The following is a 15,345-nucleotide window of genomic DNA, read 5'->3' as shown; positions in this document are numbered from 1 at the left end:
GTGCTATCAGGCATCAGGCTAATTTGCTAATGCTTTCATCTCAACTTATTTCCAGTGCAGTGAAGACATATCAACTTAATCCTGTGTGTGGTGTGTGTGTGTGTGTGGTGTGTATGTGTGGTGTGTGTGTGTGTGTGTGTGTGTGTGTGTGTGTGTCTGTGTGTGTGTGTGTGTGTGTTCCTGACTGCCCTGGGCAATAATCCCATGAGAAAATATGCCCTGGAGACAGACTTGTCTCAGCAAGACTGGTGGCACCCTGCACCACCTCCATCTCCAGCTTACTCTCTCTATCCCCAGTCAGCAGGGCAGTGCAGACTGGCCATGAGCCCACCCATCCCCACTGACCAGTCCAGTGCATTTACCCTCCGGCTGCCAACTATGTGTTAAGTGCTCTTCAGCAATCAGTCATTTTTAATGCACCCTTTTGTCTCTTCATATCTGATTGCTGCATTGCTGCATTGTTGTTGTTTTTTGTTTATTGTTGTGCATGGTATAGTATGTATGTGTAGTATGTATGTTGTCTCATGTCACTCATGTTTTTTTTTCCTTTTCTTTCAAGGGCATTTAAAGGCTTCTTGTTATTTTGGCATTAAAAGGATTCCTCTATTCCATTGTTTACGAGTGCACATACCCTGTAGACGCACTTATGTTGGTCACTCAGTACACCACCCTGTTGCTCTGTCTCCTCCTCTTCACCTCCTCCTCCTCCTCCTCCTCCTCCTCCTGCTCTCTTCTCCTGTGACGCCGTCCTCCGCCGGCTAGTGCTGCCGTTGCTGGTGCCGCTGGCGCCGCCGGCCTTCCCGCCCGTGTCCAGCTGCAGCTCCCTCAGCCTGCCCTGGTGGTGGTGGTGCGCGCCGTTCGGGTGCAGCACGCCGTTGAGCAGGCCGTTCTTGGGCTCGCTGCGCGGCAGCAGCAGCAGGGCCTGCTGGGAGTGGTCAGCCTGGCCCTCCAGGGGCCCCTTGTGCCTCTCGAGCTGCTCCTTGTCGGCGAGGACCTCGCGCTCCAGGCGGGCGCGCTCGGCAGCGGGCAGCGAGTCGTAGGAGAGCAGGTACTGGCAGTAGGCCTCCTGCAGCTTGGCCAGGCGGTCCTGCGCCGACTTGGGGATGCCCAGCAGGTCGGCCAGGCGGCTCCACTTCTTCAGGTCGCTCACCTGCTGCATGCCGCCCATGTCGTTGATGAGCTGGAAGAAGCGAGCAAGGTCCAGTTCGCAGCCCCCTACACACACACACACACACACACACACACAAATGCACAGAAATGAGAGGAGGTACAGAGCTTAAATATAAACATGGGATGTTTACTTGTGTGTGTGATTAACTACTGTTGTTGTTGTTGTTGAAACTGTAGGGGATGGTTAATCCTCTCCCTCTCTATTTCACTCTTTTTCTCACTTTCTCGCTCATCTCTCTCTCTCCCCCACACACACACACACACACACACACACACACTGAAAATCTCTTTAGCTCCACTTTCATCCCCTCCCCCCTGCGGCCACTGCCCACACCCCGACATTCCCCATTTGTCACAGGCTTTCTCGGCGGCCCGTCACGATGCCAGCGTGGGCACAGCCTGACGCGGGCGGCGCCCTTTCATCTTGCTCGCGGCTCTCAAGACGCCTGGTGCCCGCCGGACCAGAGCTGGCAAGCTAGCCTGCCGTGGCTCTCAACCCTCCCCACTTCAGCCAGGGTGTGTGTGGGACAGGGTGTATGTGTGTGTGAGTGTGTGTGTGTGTGTGGTGTGTTTGCGTGTGTGTGTATGTGTGAGTGTGTGTGTGTGTGTGTGTATGCGTGTGTGTGTGGAGGACACACAGGAGGCCAGGCTCTAGCAAGAGGAGAGGAGAGTGGAGGAGATACGCTGGCAGGGCGACAGCTTCTATCCCTGCGTAATCTCATCAAAGGCAGCCGACTCGGCGTAATCCTGATTTAGCTGGTCACTCTCTCAAGCAACACAAACACACTCTCCTCCACCATCTTGACAAGCACTTACAGCAAGACACACACACTCAAACTGCAAGACAGCAACACCACTGTTCTAAATCAATGTGTCATATAATGACAAGTTTGAACACGATCATGTCTATCATTATTAGCTGAAGCTCTAATGACTGTTGAATGTCTGGAGGGTAAAGTATTACAGTATGTTTTCTCAGTCATCCAGCATTTCAAATGTCTCAGTGTGATTACTGAGCTGCCTGCCCCAGGTGCATTAAGACACAACAGAAACAACAAAACCTTTCACACAATATTCCATTTTTACCTAAAGAGCCTCATACTTGCATCCATACATTCCAATACTGTCTAAATAATCACACATGTACACCCCCATACAGATACTGTACATTTTCACACAAAGTTCAACAGGTTTTGCAGTATTGATTGAGATTGTTTGGTGGAATATGCATCACATTGCCCAGTCCAAGGTGCAATGCTCAAGTTTCCATTAACCATATTACACCAACACCATAGTACCATGCCATACCATATTACTACTATTAACTCCAACATTTGTTATTCAATGAGAGAGAGAGTTGGCCACATACCGATGAGTGGGGGCTCGTCCAGGGAGATGGCCTGTGTGCGGAGGTGTTTGCGTATGCAGGCCAGCCGCTGGACGTTGGGGCCCCAGCGGCGTCCAAGCTTGTGCACGTGCTGCACCTGCGTGACGAAGCGCATCTCGTCCTTTAGCTTGCACTCGGGCCGCCAGCAGGGGGGCGGCACCATCCGGCACAGTCCGAACGGCTCAGCCCGCTCCCGCACGCGCGCCACAAACGCCAGCGGGTCCTGGAACTCCTGCGCCGACGGCTCGAACACCGGCACATCCGTCACGCCTTCGAACGGCCCTTGCCCCGGCCCTGCGTCCGCCCCCGTCCCCGTCCCAGTGCCCGCCCCTGCGTCCGCCCCTGTCCCGGTGCCCGTGCCAGCGCCTCGCTTGCCCCGCTCCCTCTCGCGGGCCGCTTTGGGCTCGGCCGGTTTCGGGGGCTCGGCGGGCGGCGGCAGTGCTGGTGGCGTCGGGGCAGTTTTGGGCTGCGGCGGCTGGAAGGGTGGCAGTGGCGGAGGCGGTGGCCTGGGCTGAGCCTGGCGGGTAAACATCAGCCGCCCGGCCGACACCCGCTTGGGCCTCTGGGAGGCCGCCGTCTGCTGGCTGCCCGCCGCCGACGCGTCGCCGTTGCTGGGCACGGCCGATGCCGTCTCTGCGGCTGTCTCCGCGGCAACCTTCTCCGGCACGCGTGGCTCGGCTGGAACAGCGTCATCCTTCTTGCAGCTTGTCTCCGGAGACACCACCTGCACTTTGACCTTTTTGATGCCCACCTCCGGACTGTTCCTGGCCGGGCTAGTGCCTCCCCCGGCCGCCTCCAGCTGTCTCTTTGACTGCCTGAGTCCGTTACGCCGCGGCGGTGGCTGACGCGGCATCTGGCGTGTCTCCCCGGCTGCCTCGCCTCTGCCGCTGCTCCTGCCATTGAGCCGCGAGCAGCCATCGGCCTTGGGGGGTAGCGCCGCTCGGACGGTCTTGACCTGGCTGCTCTGTCTGGCTTTTCCTGAGTTGGGTTTGTGGGGGGGCTGGCTGGTGTTGCTGTGGCTGTTGGTGCGTGAGGTGGCCGAATGGCTGGTGCGGGCGCCCGGGTTGAGCTTGGCCTCCTTGAGCAACCTCGCTTTGGTGTAGGTGACGTGGCCCTTGGGGTACTTCACAGCTTTGGTCGGCGGTGGTGGCGGCGGAGGCGGGGGGAGGGGATGTTTTGCCTTCCGCGTGCTGGTGGAAGATTCCCGCAATGCTCCATTCATTCTAGAAACCTTTGGAGACCAGAAACACAAATGAGCATTATAATTCCAAACCTGGAAGCATATGAAGAAGGTAAAGTTGGTTACTGCCTGCTAGATCATATCCAGATATAATTAGTACATTTATTTCCTATTTTATTTATTATTTTATGATACAACCTTTTTAACTGAAGTAAACTTTTCTAGCCTCTCTAGTCAATTTATTTCTAGTGCACTATCTATACTATTTATTATTGTGTGATATCACCCTTCTAGCTGGAGTGATTTAACCTCTCTAGGTTGTAATTCAGGCCATGAAACAAGCTAACAAGCAGTATAACCAACGTATCATTCCAAAACACCTTTCATATGCACTCAAGCAAAGCCAGCCTGTAAGTATTAGCATGCATGTCTGAAACGGGGTCAGTGGGTCCACTGTGTAACTAATCTCCAGCAGGCTCCGCAGTCACCACTAGGGGGCTCACCAGCACTGCTCAGCTCTGCAGAGACAGCGGGCACGTGAGCTCAGCCATGTAAAGCGATTGTTCGGCCTAGAAATGTGTGTGAGCCAGCGAGCGAGCGAGGGAGAGAGCAAGGGAGAGACAGAGAGAGACAGAGAGAGAGAGAGCAAGGGAGAGTGGGGGAGGGGCGGCGGTTTTGCCTGCGCTGTGCTTAATACACACCGGCTCAAAGATCCACGCTTACATTCAGCACAGAAACACTGACACACACATACCAAGGTGTAGCTTTAAAGCCAGACTGCATGTCTCTATGCACATACGGTCCTATTGTTCTGAACTGTTTTTTGTGCACACGTGAGTCAGTGGGGTGGTTGGGGGGTGGGAGGGGAGGATCTGGCCACCGGGAGGCAGATGACATCATGTGTTGCTATAGCCCTGCTGCAGGATGGTGGGAAGGCTAAAGTGAACCATCTGCAGCTCTGCAGTCCATAGGAAGCGCTGGCACAAGGACAGGAAACTTCGGGCTCAGCGCAGCACAGAGCCTCCGCAACACCGACGCAATGGCCGAAAATCGCAAAGCCTTAAGCTTCAGCATGGGCTCCCGTTATAACCAGTTTTCCATGCCCCTTGTAAATCACAGTCGCGGGGTGCTGCGCAGCTGCCAAATAGGTCAAATTCACCCTGATGTTTAAGTGGATTTAAAATGGCAAGCTTTATGTTATATTCATGTCTGATTTATGTTATCAGTCGAAGGTTTTGATTTTGTGTAACAAGATGTTATTAATGTAGCCTAGTTGTTTTTTTCCTGGACCAAAGCTCTGCTCTGTTTCCAAACAGTGAATGGATTTATATTGACATAGAGTTCTGTCAGGGAGAACCTAAACAAGCCACGTAACGTTTGCTCTGAATCTCATAAGTGCTCGAGTCTCTCACTGATTGATGAACCGTTTCTGACTAAACTGGCAACGGGGGCCAGTAGTTTTCACGGTGCCCGCCGTGATTGTGGTTTCATTTGCCCATCAAATGGGCATTTATTCATTCCTTACTTTACTACTCTCTGGCTGGAGTTGTTTTGGCACCTCTGTTTATGGCGCAGTATGCAGAGCTGAGCTTAACGCCGCCGGACATGTAGCCTACTGTACACTCCACGGTCTGCACACATAAAACAATGCTTCCCATTACGTTGTGTTCACATAGGGTGCATGTAGCCTACTCATTAGCAGTGAGTGCTTTAATCCAGTTTGCCAATCAAGGAGATTAGACCCCAGACCACACCCTGACGAAGACCCAGAAAGCGGTTTGAACCGGTTGCCATTTTTACTGTTGATATGCCCCAACTTCAATAAAGGGTTTTTATCTTTTTCCTTGACTCAGTGCCAGTGTGCCTGAAGTGAGACCAGCGGCTTCTCCATCTCTTTAGTGAGGTTTGACTAATGACTGAAATCAGCTAGCTCAGTGTATGCATTCAAAGGAAAAGAAAAAGGACCTGTTCTGACTAATAGTTCTTTGGATTGCATTTAATCATTAAGCAAGGGCTTTCACTTAACCTATGATACAGCACGTAGTCCAACTGAGTTCACTGGAAATCATTGCACAGTGCACACACACACACACATACACATACACCATAGGCAAACAATCACTGCATGACCCTGCTGCCTTTAGAAATAAGTGACAAATGTGTAAGATATTCTCAGAGACTTGAGCAGAGTGTGAGGTGGAGGGTGGAGGGTGGTGGTTGAGCAGAGTGTGAGGTGGAGGGTGGTGGTTGAGCAGAGTGTGAGGTGGAGGGTGGTGGTTGAGCAGAGTGTGAGGTGGAGGGTGGTGGTTGAGCAGAGTGTGAGGTGGAGGGTGGTGGTTGAGCAGAGTGAGGTGGAGGGTGGTGGAGGGCAGACCTGCAGTGGCCGCTCCTGCACCGCCCGGCTAGGCCTCAGGTTGTGGGTGGTGGAGGCGCGAGCCGGGGTGCCGTGGTCGGAGCGTTGCTCCCTCTGGCTCCTGTCCCTCCCCTGGGGGGTCTCCTTCCCTCTGGACCGCAGGCTCACCTCCTTCACTCCCGCGGCTTTGCCCTGGCCACTGAAAACTGAGGAGAGAACAGGAGGAGAGTGAGTGGGTATGAATGCACTATAGCACCATGCACTGAGTCAGCAGGTGCTTTCACCCACCACCACAGTGACTAACAATGCCGTGAACACTTACATGAGAAATAATACAGCGCAGTGAGGAATGATAATGTATAATGTCAATGTTTGAGCCAGGCTAACCAGCCTTTACCTTAGGTAAACAGACTTTTAACCCACTGTGTGTGTGTGAGTGCCTACAGCCTGTTAAATACATTGACTGCCAGCTAGACGACCTAAGCTTCTATATGGTGTGAATTACATTGACTGCCACTATTTTTTTCTATTCACCTATGTGATTACTTTGGCTTTTGCTTCAAGATCATTCTTTAAGAATACTAAAACGCTTCAACAAATAATCACTGAAGTAGCATGTATTACACACATAAACCTGAAGGTCTGAAATGCCTGAATTAATCTTTTAAAAAAAATATATATATATATATCAAAACATAATGAGCCAGTGTCACCTTTTACGATGTTTACATTTCAAGAGCTCTTAATATTTCCTGGAAAATAAAATCGCCATCCACACACGCGTGACAAAAACACACACACATACACACAACCACAGAAATGGAGCTTTCTGCGCACATTCTCTCGACAGCAAGTCCTGTAGCTGAATTTCATTTTTTTAAAGAGAGTGTCCAATGTTGGCCATAAAAATATTAAAGAGTTGTGAATTACTATTTGGGTCACTCTGCTAAATGAAAGCCCCACTCTGTAGGCGCTCCATGGGACCCACATATCACCCGCACTGGGCCCTCGGCCAGCGCAGCATATAAAATTGTCTCATTTAGGCCCGGCCTTGTATTGGATTCCTCTGCGGAGCGTGCTGGCCCAACATGGCTCCCTCCCCAGTTCATTTCGCTTCACACAGAGTCCCTTTTCAACACCCGGCCTCCACCCCTCCAGCACCACCCACCCGGCCTCCACCCCCACCCCCCCAGCACCACCCACTCTCTGCTAAGGGCATGGGGGGGGGGGGGGGTCGACAGGCCAAACACCAACACTCCCAAACTCCAGTCTGTCCGTAGTGAATGTAGGGGAGAAAAGGGGGAAGAAGGAAAAAGAGTGAGAGAGAGAACGAAAGAAAGAGAGAGGGAGCGCCTGGAGATTCAACTTTTGAACCTGAGCTGGCTGAAGTGGCGGCCCTGGCTGGGAGGGTACGTCCGTGCGTGTGGGGAGTATGTTTATAGGGGAGGCTCTCCGGTGACAGCGGTGTCCGATTTCGGTCCGGAGATTGTGCTGAATAGGCAGGGAGCCTCAGCTGAAGGCCAGAGCGCCGACAGGGGAAATGGGCCATCAGGGAGAACAATGCACGGAGCAAGGGAAAGGGCCTGCCGATAGCACGACCCCCTAAAGATGGTGGGTACGTTTGCAAAGAAAAACGTACGTCTCAGTCTAAAGGATAATAAAGAGCCAAGGTATTTAATCTCATACAAACCTGAAAAAAAAACAACATAACACTAGATAGGGAAATCTTTTGGGAATGCTACTGGGTGTATGTATTTTACTGCACTTGCAGATTAAGTTTTTCATATATTGCCTTGAATCGAGTCTTTCTTGAATTATTCTTCTGTGTGTCTGTGTGTGTGTGTTTAGACAAGGTCCAGTGAGAATGATTCCGCTCATATTTCTCTCCTGTTCCATATGGCTCTGATGCTTTTATCACCTGAGCATTGGGGAAGGTTTCCATTCAGTGTACCCTCAGCCTCAGCTGTGTTTGAAATAGGGAGAGAGAGAGAGAGAGAGAGAGAGTAAGAGAAAGAGAGAGAGTGTAAGAGGAAAAGGGAAGGAGAGTGAGAGCATGTAGCCATGGCCTCTGATGAGTGTGGACATGGATCATTAACTTCATGTTGTGGCAAAAAGCAAGGGCCATTATTCCCTACACTGCTCACTGGGGTCCTCAAAATGGGAACCAAATGGCTCCTTCTGCCGGCTGCTGGTCGTCCGCGGACACGGAGAAATAATAAAACCTGAACACTTTGGCCTGTTCAAACACACCAAGCAGAACTGGCCCTGGACTGGATAAACCTGTAGTAGCTGACCAATGGCTACTCAGGGGGAGAATTTGCATTATTTCATAAAAATGTGATTGTTTAAAGACTTACATAAAGGTAATAAATCTGTCCCGTGTGTGTGTGTGTGTGTGTGTGTGTGTGTGTGTGTGTGTGTGTGTGGAGGGGGTGTGTACAACTACCGTGGCCGTTGGCGGTGGGTTTGCCAGGTGATTTGTGTTTCCGCGGTGTGGACTGACAGGACGTGGACGCCTCGCTGCCCGCTGCCTCCGTCTCCTGATCCCCCTCCTCGTCGTCCTCCTCCACGTCGGCGTCCTCCTGGGCAGTACCAAAGTAGACCATGCTGCTGGGTAACGCCGAAGAACCTGCACCAAAGAGACGGAGGAGGAATTAGAGATACGAGAGAGAGAAAGATAGACAAGGGAGAGGGAGAGAGAGGGAGAGAGAGAGAGAAGGAAGCCAAAGGAAGGAAAATTCTGAGAGTTGGAGAAAATAAAAGGCAGAGATTATTGGGTGGGGGCAGAGTGGAAAGAGATAAAGAGAGAAAGAGAGAAAGAGAGAGAGATAGAGGGAGGACTGGCCATGTAATATACACCTCTCCCCATGATAGCACCATATATCTCTTAACAGGGAGGAAGGGGAGGGAAAAGGAGGAAATGTGTCCCCCCCTTCAGACAGCCTGTGGGGGCCGAGGGGGCGTCATAACACCCAGTCTCCGCTGACGGGCCCTGAGGGGGTCCAGTCGAGCAGCTAATGTCTCGGCCACGCTGGAGTCAGAATCGGTGTTGGTCAGCCCCGTCCTCCCTTCATCTGGGCCGGCGCTTATCCACGCCGGAGGGCCAGACTCCCCCGGCCCCTCGGGCCCCCTGGCCGCCATCGGCCTCACAATGGAGGGCCTGTGTCAGAGCGGCCGCTTCGGAGGCCATGAATAGCCATTTATCTCGGGGGGTGGTGGGGGCAGAGAGGGGAAGGTCATCGAGTCCAGCACTCTAGCATGTGCTAGCATGTGATCCCAAATCAGGGGGGGGGGGGGGGGGGCTCTGGGAAGGGCCATCTAGCGAAAGCGAAAGAGGGAAAGAGAGAGATGGAGAGAGAGAGCGAGATGGAGAGAGAGCACTGGGGGCCTCCCTGGGCAGGCATGGGAGAGGTCAGGACATCCCCTTGACAAGAGGTAATCTCTATGTGACAGCAGGACTGGCCGGTATTCAGACGGTGTCTCTGGGCCTCCTGATAGCTTGGGGGGTAGAGGGTTAATCCCATCCTTCATCTCTGATGGACGTCCTGGGCTTTTAAATCTCTGGACTATTGTCCTCGGCCCGACAGGACAAGCGCAACAAGCCTTCGTCATTGCAACAGTGTGGCAGGTCACTGAATAGATATGGCTTTCAGGAGTAGCATGTAATTTGGGAAGAAAAAAATAGGATTTTTTCATAAAATAATATTCTTGCTGTAACCTATTTACTGCACAGCAGTAGCATGTCTGTGCATACAGTATGATATAACCTATTTACATGACAGTGCTCATGAAGTTACATTATCAAAAAAACAATAATGGGGTATTTTTTCTATGGCAAATCTGTTATGCTGTGGAAGCTGATGACAGCTGGCAAATTACTCATGCCAAATAAACATTTAACAAAGAGAGAGGCCTCTTCAACGGTCTTCTACTGTCCCTAATACAGTCCGGGAGTTTTCCCATCGTGAAGTGGGGCCTCTCTTTTACTGGCAACTGGGGCCTCAAACCTGTTTTTCTTTTTGCAGGGACTTCAAAACGTACCACAAAGACCACAAATCCTGTTATGAGTTGGTGTGCCCAACACAGTCCCCTGTCATGGACATCATGGACCAGCATTCAGAGCACTAGAGAGTCTGCAAGCCCTTGCACAGAGATGACTGTCATTGTAATGAGTTTTAACTGGATTCTTCTGGCTGAGCCACAGTTGCTGATGACACTTGCGATGAACCAGCGTACAGTTCAAATAACGCAGTATACTTTTCCGCACCTGCTCACTGAACCGGGGGGTTGACGGATGGGAATTGGGAGGAGGGGGGGGGGGGGGTGTTAACCGGTGATGGCCAACTAGCAGACAAGGGTCAGTGATGATGTGGTGGGGAGGGGTCAGGTCTAGTGGAAGAGATGCTTTGATTCGCTTTTTTATGTCTGGAAATCCATTAACCCACTTTGCCCTCCGCCAAGAGTCAAAGGGAAATCTAATCAGTGGGCTCCATGACTTTGCAGAGCCTTCTGTGAGTGTGTGTGTGTGACAGAGAAGCGAGAGAGAGAGAGAGAGAGAGGGAAGAAGAGAAAGAAACTGGAAGGGAGTGAAAGAGAGAGAGAGAGTGTGTGTCTGTGAGTGTGAGTGTGTGTGTGCATGTGGACAAGAGTTAATTTGATTTTATTCAGACATCTTTGTTCCGGTTAGATGCTACAAGGAGCGAAACAGGATATGGAGGGGGGGTAAATGAGCGTCGCGCTCAGACACAATAAAGCACCTCATCGTATTCCTGTCGGCTGTGATCAGTCATTCACCGCATGGAAATACTGCTGCCAAGCCCTTCTGAGGGGAAGGAAAAAAAATACTTAAAAGCGCTTTTCAGAAACTGACCTCAGCATAAAAGAACTATCTTAATACGGTCTAGACATTTGGTCTCAGGTTTATTAATTCTCATAAGGTTAAAGCCCCGAGAAGAAAGAAAGAGAGAGGGAGAGAGAAAGAGAGAGAGGGAGAGAGAGAGAGAGAAAGAGAGAGAGAGAGAGCTTGAGGAGGGAAACCTGAGACAGTGCGTCTGTGATGACAGACACCAGCAGACGCTACCTGCCCGGGGTGACTGATGAACAGAACTAGCAGCCCTGAATGAACGGGCAGCCACAGAGGGTGCACATTCCAAACATCCACCCCCACCCCCCCCCCCCACCCCCCTTCCTCTCCAACCCCCCAACCCCCTCCAATGACGATGTAATCAGATAAAGCCACGAAAACAAATCCTGGCACCGGGCACGGCACGGGCGAAAGGAGAGCTGTCACTGATGCTTAGGGAAAACACTGATTTGGGTCTGAGAGTGAGGTTAAGAACAGACCCAAAGTGGCGCTCCGCACCGCACAGCACCGCACCGCACCCGCTCCACTCTACTCTGCACGCGAGCGCGAGCGGCTGCCTATAATTCTGACGGGGCCCCGGGAGGCGAGCCAGCAGACAGACACGCGCCGTAAATAACGTCAGCGGATGCCTCCGCAGCGCAGCGCGGGACACGCCAGTAAAAACACGGCTACCTTCAAACGACTTTGAAAAGTGTGTCGCAAAAATGAGACGTACTCTCCGGCCAGTCTTTTTTCTCCGTCGCTGTCCACCACCACCACCACCACCCCCACCTGCATTCCTCTTTACTGGCCCAGAGGGTTGGAGGGAAATAAACCGCGCTAACAAAGCAGCAGCATCCTGGGACGGCGGCAGGGTGAAGTTTCAGGACAAAATAAACGCCCTGCAGAAAGAGCTTTTCTGTTGTTACTGCTGTGTGCGCCGGAGTCACGATGGGCCAAACGACAGCATCACAGCAGCAGTTAGAATCGAATGTGCACGGTTTGCATGGGGAGGAGGACGAGGAGGAGGAGGAAGAGGAGGAGGGAACGTCAGCTCGGTGAGGCCTACCTCGTAAACAGAGAAAGGTGAGGAAGTCCTCAGTCTTGGGCCGGCGCTTGGAGAGCTCACTGAGAGGGGGCACGGGGCTAGGCGGCATGGTCTCCACCATCTTGACCGGCGTGGAGGTGGGGGAGTTGGGCTGGGACTGGGCAAACTTCCTCTGGGCCTGCAGTCTGGGCCTGCGGGACAGAGAGGGACGAGACATTAGGACCACTGGCCACAGGGGAAGGACACAGACAGGCACTCAACACAGACGTCCTGACCAATGATTTATCTAGCACCAGCAAACTAAAACAAATACTCCTATTTGCATATAGCTTTTTTTCATTTTTTATTATACATTATTTGTGTGTTCCAGCAAAGAAATGCAATACATTAATACAATATACAATACAAAAATACAACTAAGCACACACACCAGTTATGCCTTTCAAAACATATACAAATAAGAGCATATACCTCTATGTATTTCTGACAAGGTGAACCCATTTATTAACACTTAGAATTCACTCTAATAACAGCTTTTGCCATTAAATATAATGAAAAAGGGGGAAAGCGTACTGTATATTTGACACCAATGGTCTTTGCATGAGTGCTGGGTATGGATCAGACATGGCTCCAGTGCCTCACCAGTGGTATAAATTATTAGAGGCTCAGGCAGGCTACCTGCTATTTCTGCACAGAGGCGGGCAAAGCGGCACAGGGGGGCTGAAGCAGCTGGGCAATTATGTAGCCCCCTCTGGCCTGCAGCGGGCTGGAGGGTCTGGACAGGGACCAGAGGAGCTCGGCCCCGCGCGCAAGCTCTCCCCCTGAGCACATTCACCATCATATTGCGTCGCATCGCCTGTGTGTATACATTAACCTTTCGCTTTAACCCTCTCAGACCCCAAGACTATATTACTCAATCATATCAGGGAGAAGGAGAAAAGAGAGAAAAAGAGAGCTAGAGAGAAAGAGAGAGAGAGAGAGAGAGAGAGAGAGGGAGAAATAGCCTCATCAAAAATCCGCAGGGTATCTCGAGATATTATCTCATACAAAGTCATTTCCTTCCAGAATGGCCCAGTTTTTCATTCAACCCCCTTTTTTGTGCAGGGAGAGAAGACATCTCAAGAGGGAGGCAAGACAGCGCTTCCTGCCTCCAGATGAGAGGGATGTGATAATTACACCGGCAGGCGAGTTTTTTTTGACACCGCCGCATGTCTTGATCGGAAAAGAGACCTGTGAGAATCTGAGGCACCGGGAGAATAACACCCGGCGAAGTTTGCGGCAGTAATAACAGTCAGCTGCACCACACAACAGTCCTAATAACAGCCAGCCGCACGACACAACAGCAGCAGCCACAGCAGCAGCAGCAGTAGGGGTATCTGTTTCCCCCTTGTTAAAATTCACAGCTCTGCCATCCTGGGATGCTTGAGCCCGAAACGAGCTGCAATCGAATCTGTAACTGCGGCAGCATTTACGTTAATTAGTATCAGCTGTCGGTTAGCAGTCGAACACATTCAGTAGCTTATTCAGTTCGAGCCTGATTGTGGTCCAAGGAGGACATTTCCCCAAAATTAGTATGTGCCCCAGAAGTCAATCTTTTCACACAATTGCTAAGGCATGGCCTTTAGTGGATACTGTTACAGTGAAATAATGTTTTGTATAAATATTATACTCTCATAATCATGCCCTGAAAAGGAAAGCTGACACACATTCAGCAAAACTGATGTAGTAGTAACTGCCAAATTGATGTAAGCAACCATTACATCACTCGCTGCCAGGCTGTATAAAAACATCACAGAACAACATACAAGAAAATAAACATATCACAGTGGACAGTGTCCTGTTGTCTTCTAAATGGGTTTTTACAGCAGAAATAAGCTAGCCTGCTGCACTTCAGCCGTCTACATTGCACGCTTAGTTGCCTTTCTGAAATGGATTTCTTCATTCTACACTTACAAAAAAGGGGTCCTTACAAGGGAGAAGTGCAACCTCCTCTGTCCTTACACAACACACAAATCTACAGGCCTAAACAAATTAGGACAAGCATTTTAAGACATGCCATTTTTCCACGAAACCTTTCCTCGCCAAAAGGGTAATTCACTTGACCATCTGACAAACACTACAAGAAAAAAAAGCTGTGTTTTTAATGCCATCTTGTCACAGTAAATGAGGAATAAGGAGATACAAATACGACACCATGTGTGCATATTAAAAAAACAACAAAAGAAGCCATTTGGAGAAAGGTCAGAGAAGCAAATAGCGGTAAGTACTGTGACATTTAGACTGGTCCATTCTGCGCTGCCTATCAGCCATCTCCGCTAATCACCACACTGGACCTGCACCAAGCTCACCGCAGACGCATCGAGGGAAAAGCCGCGTGTCGCGCGTCCATCTCTGGCAGTCCTCTGCTGAGACTACAAAAGAGAGCGGCAATCATTGCCTCTGTTGCCTCTCTCTCTCTCTCTCTCTCTCTCTCTCTCTCTCTCTCTCGTTCCAAACACATCCACTTTGTTCGAAATTAGTGGCTGGCATTCTTGTAATGCCTTTTAGATTGCCTGAAAAGATTGCTGATTTTGCGGTCACAATGATCAGGAATAAAAAGAGGTCTCTGGAACTGTGCTTTGTGCTTGACATTCACTATATTCATTGCCTTGTACTTCCTTGTAATCAAACACATTTCTGGTGTATTGTTTAGGAATTAACATTGTGACGGTCAACCTCACCTCTTGCGGACGGGCCCCTCCTCTGAGGATTCGCTGACTCCATCATGACTCGGGGCCAGGCGACGGGAGCGGTCCACCTTGGAGCTGCCCGTGAACCCTTTGGACGCTGTTGACCTGGAACTCGATCCACTCAAATGGCCATTTGCTAAAACACCTGAGAGGAAAAACAATGACATATTTAGGATTGACAGAGGTGGACAGTCTGAAGTCTGACTCTCTCTTTTTCTCTCTCTCTCTCTCCCTGTCTGTCTCTCTCTCACCCTCTCCTTCATACAGCACCCTAACAGGGCTCTCTGCCAGGGCTTTGGAGAATTCCTTGAGAACTCCTGGCAAGTTAGCCACCTTGATGTGAGTCACAGTCTTGCGGAGAATTAAAGAGAGAGGCCGGGCCAGGAGGGGGGGACAACAAAAGTCCCGGTGGAGAAACTTGGGCCAGACGAGGAGGAAGGTTTTCCAGCTTTTATGTGCGATTACGGCATTTCATTTCGAAATGGCTCGCCAATGATTACTAACTGCCTGTTCTTTAATCAGTTTACATTTAAAGTCCACAATTCATTTATGCCAACTTCAAATGCTTTTTTTGAATGTCCCTACAAACAATTTTCACAAAATGATTTTCTGAACAAGCTGTAAAAAATCAGCAC

The 15,345-nt window shown here is 50.7% G+C and overlaps 1 protein-coding gene across 2 annotated transcripts in view; it reads right to left on the bottom strand.

The window, feature by feature from the left end:
- jarid2a (jumonji and AT-rich interaction domain containing 2a) overlaps positions 1 to 15,345 on the bottom strand; it is a 38,757-nt gene that overhangs the window by 7,371 nt on the left and 16,041 nt on the right. The window contains exons 3-8 of one of the 2 annotated variants that reach the window (XM_076280772.1): positions 14,702 to 14,855; positions 12,003 to 12,172; positions 8,534 to 8,719; positions 6,112 to 6,296; positions 2,540 to 3,788; positions 632 to 1,215 (exon numbers count right to left, since the gene is read on the bottom strand). In XM_076280772.1, coding sequence (XP_076136887.1) covers positions 632 to 1,215; positions 2,540 to 3,788; positions 6,112 to 6,296; positions 8,534 to 8,719; positions 12,003 to 12,172; positions 14,702 to 14,855 — 2,528 coding nt within the window. The remainder of the gene's footprint in view (positions 1 to 631; positions 1,216 to 2,539; positions 3,789 to 6,111; positions 6,297 to 8,533; positions 8,720 to 12,002; positions 12,173 to 14,701; positions 14,856 to 15,345) is intronic. The other variant, XM_076280773.1, reaches the window with a different exon arrangement.

This window comes from Alosa pseudoharengus, unplaced genomic scaffold, assembly GCF_046254945.1.
Source record: "Alosa pseudoharengus isolate Yale_2024_CS ecotype anadromous, Long Island Sound unplaced genomic scaffold, YU_APseudo_1.1 YU_APseudo_1.1_scf_12, whole genome shotgun sequence".
Lineage (NCBI taxonomy): Eukaryota > Metazoa > Chordata > Actinopteri > Clupeiformes > Clupeidae > Alosa > Alosa pseudoharengus.
This window is presented reverse-complemented; position numbering and strand designations above follow the sequence as displayed.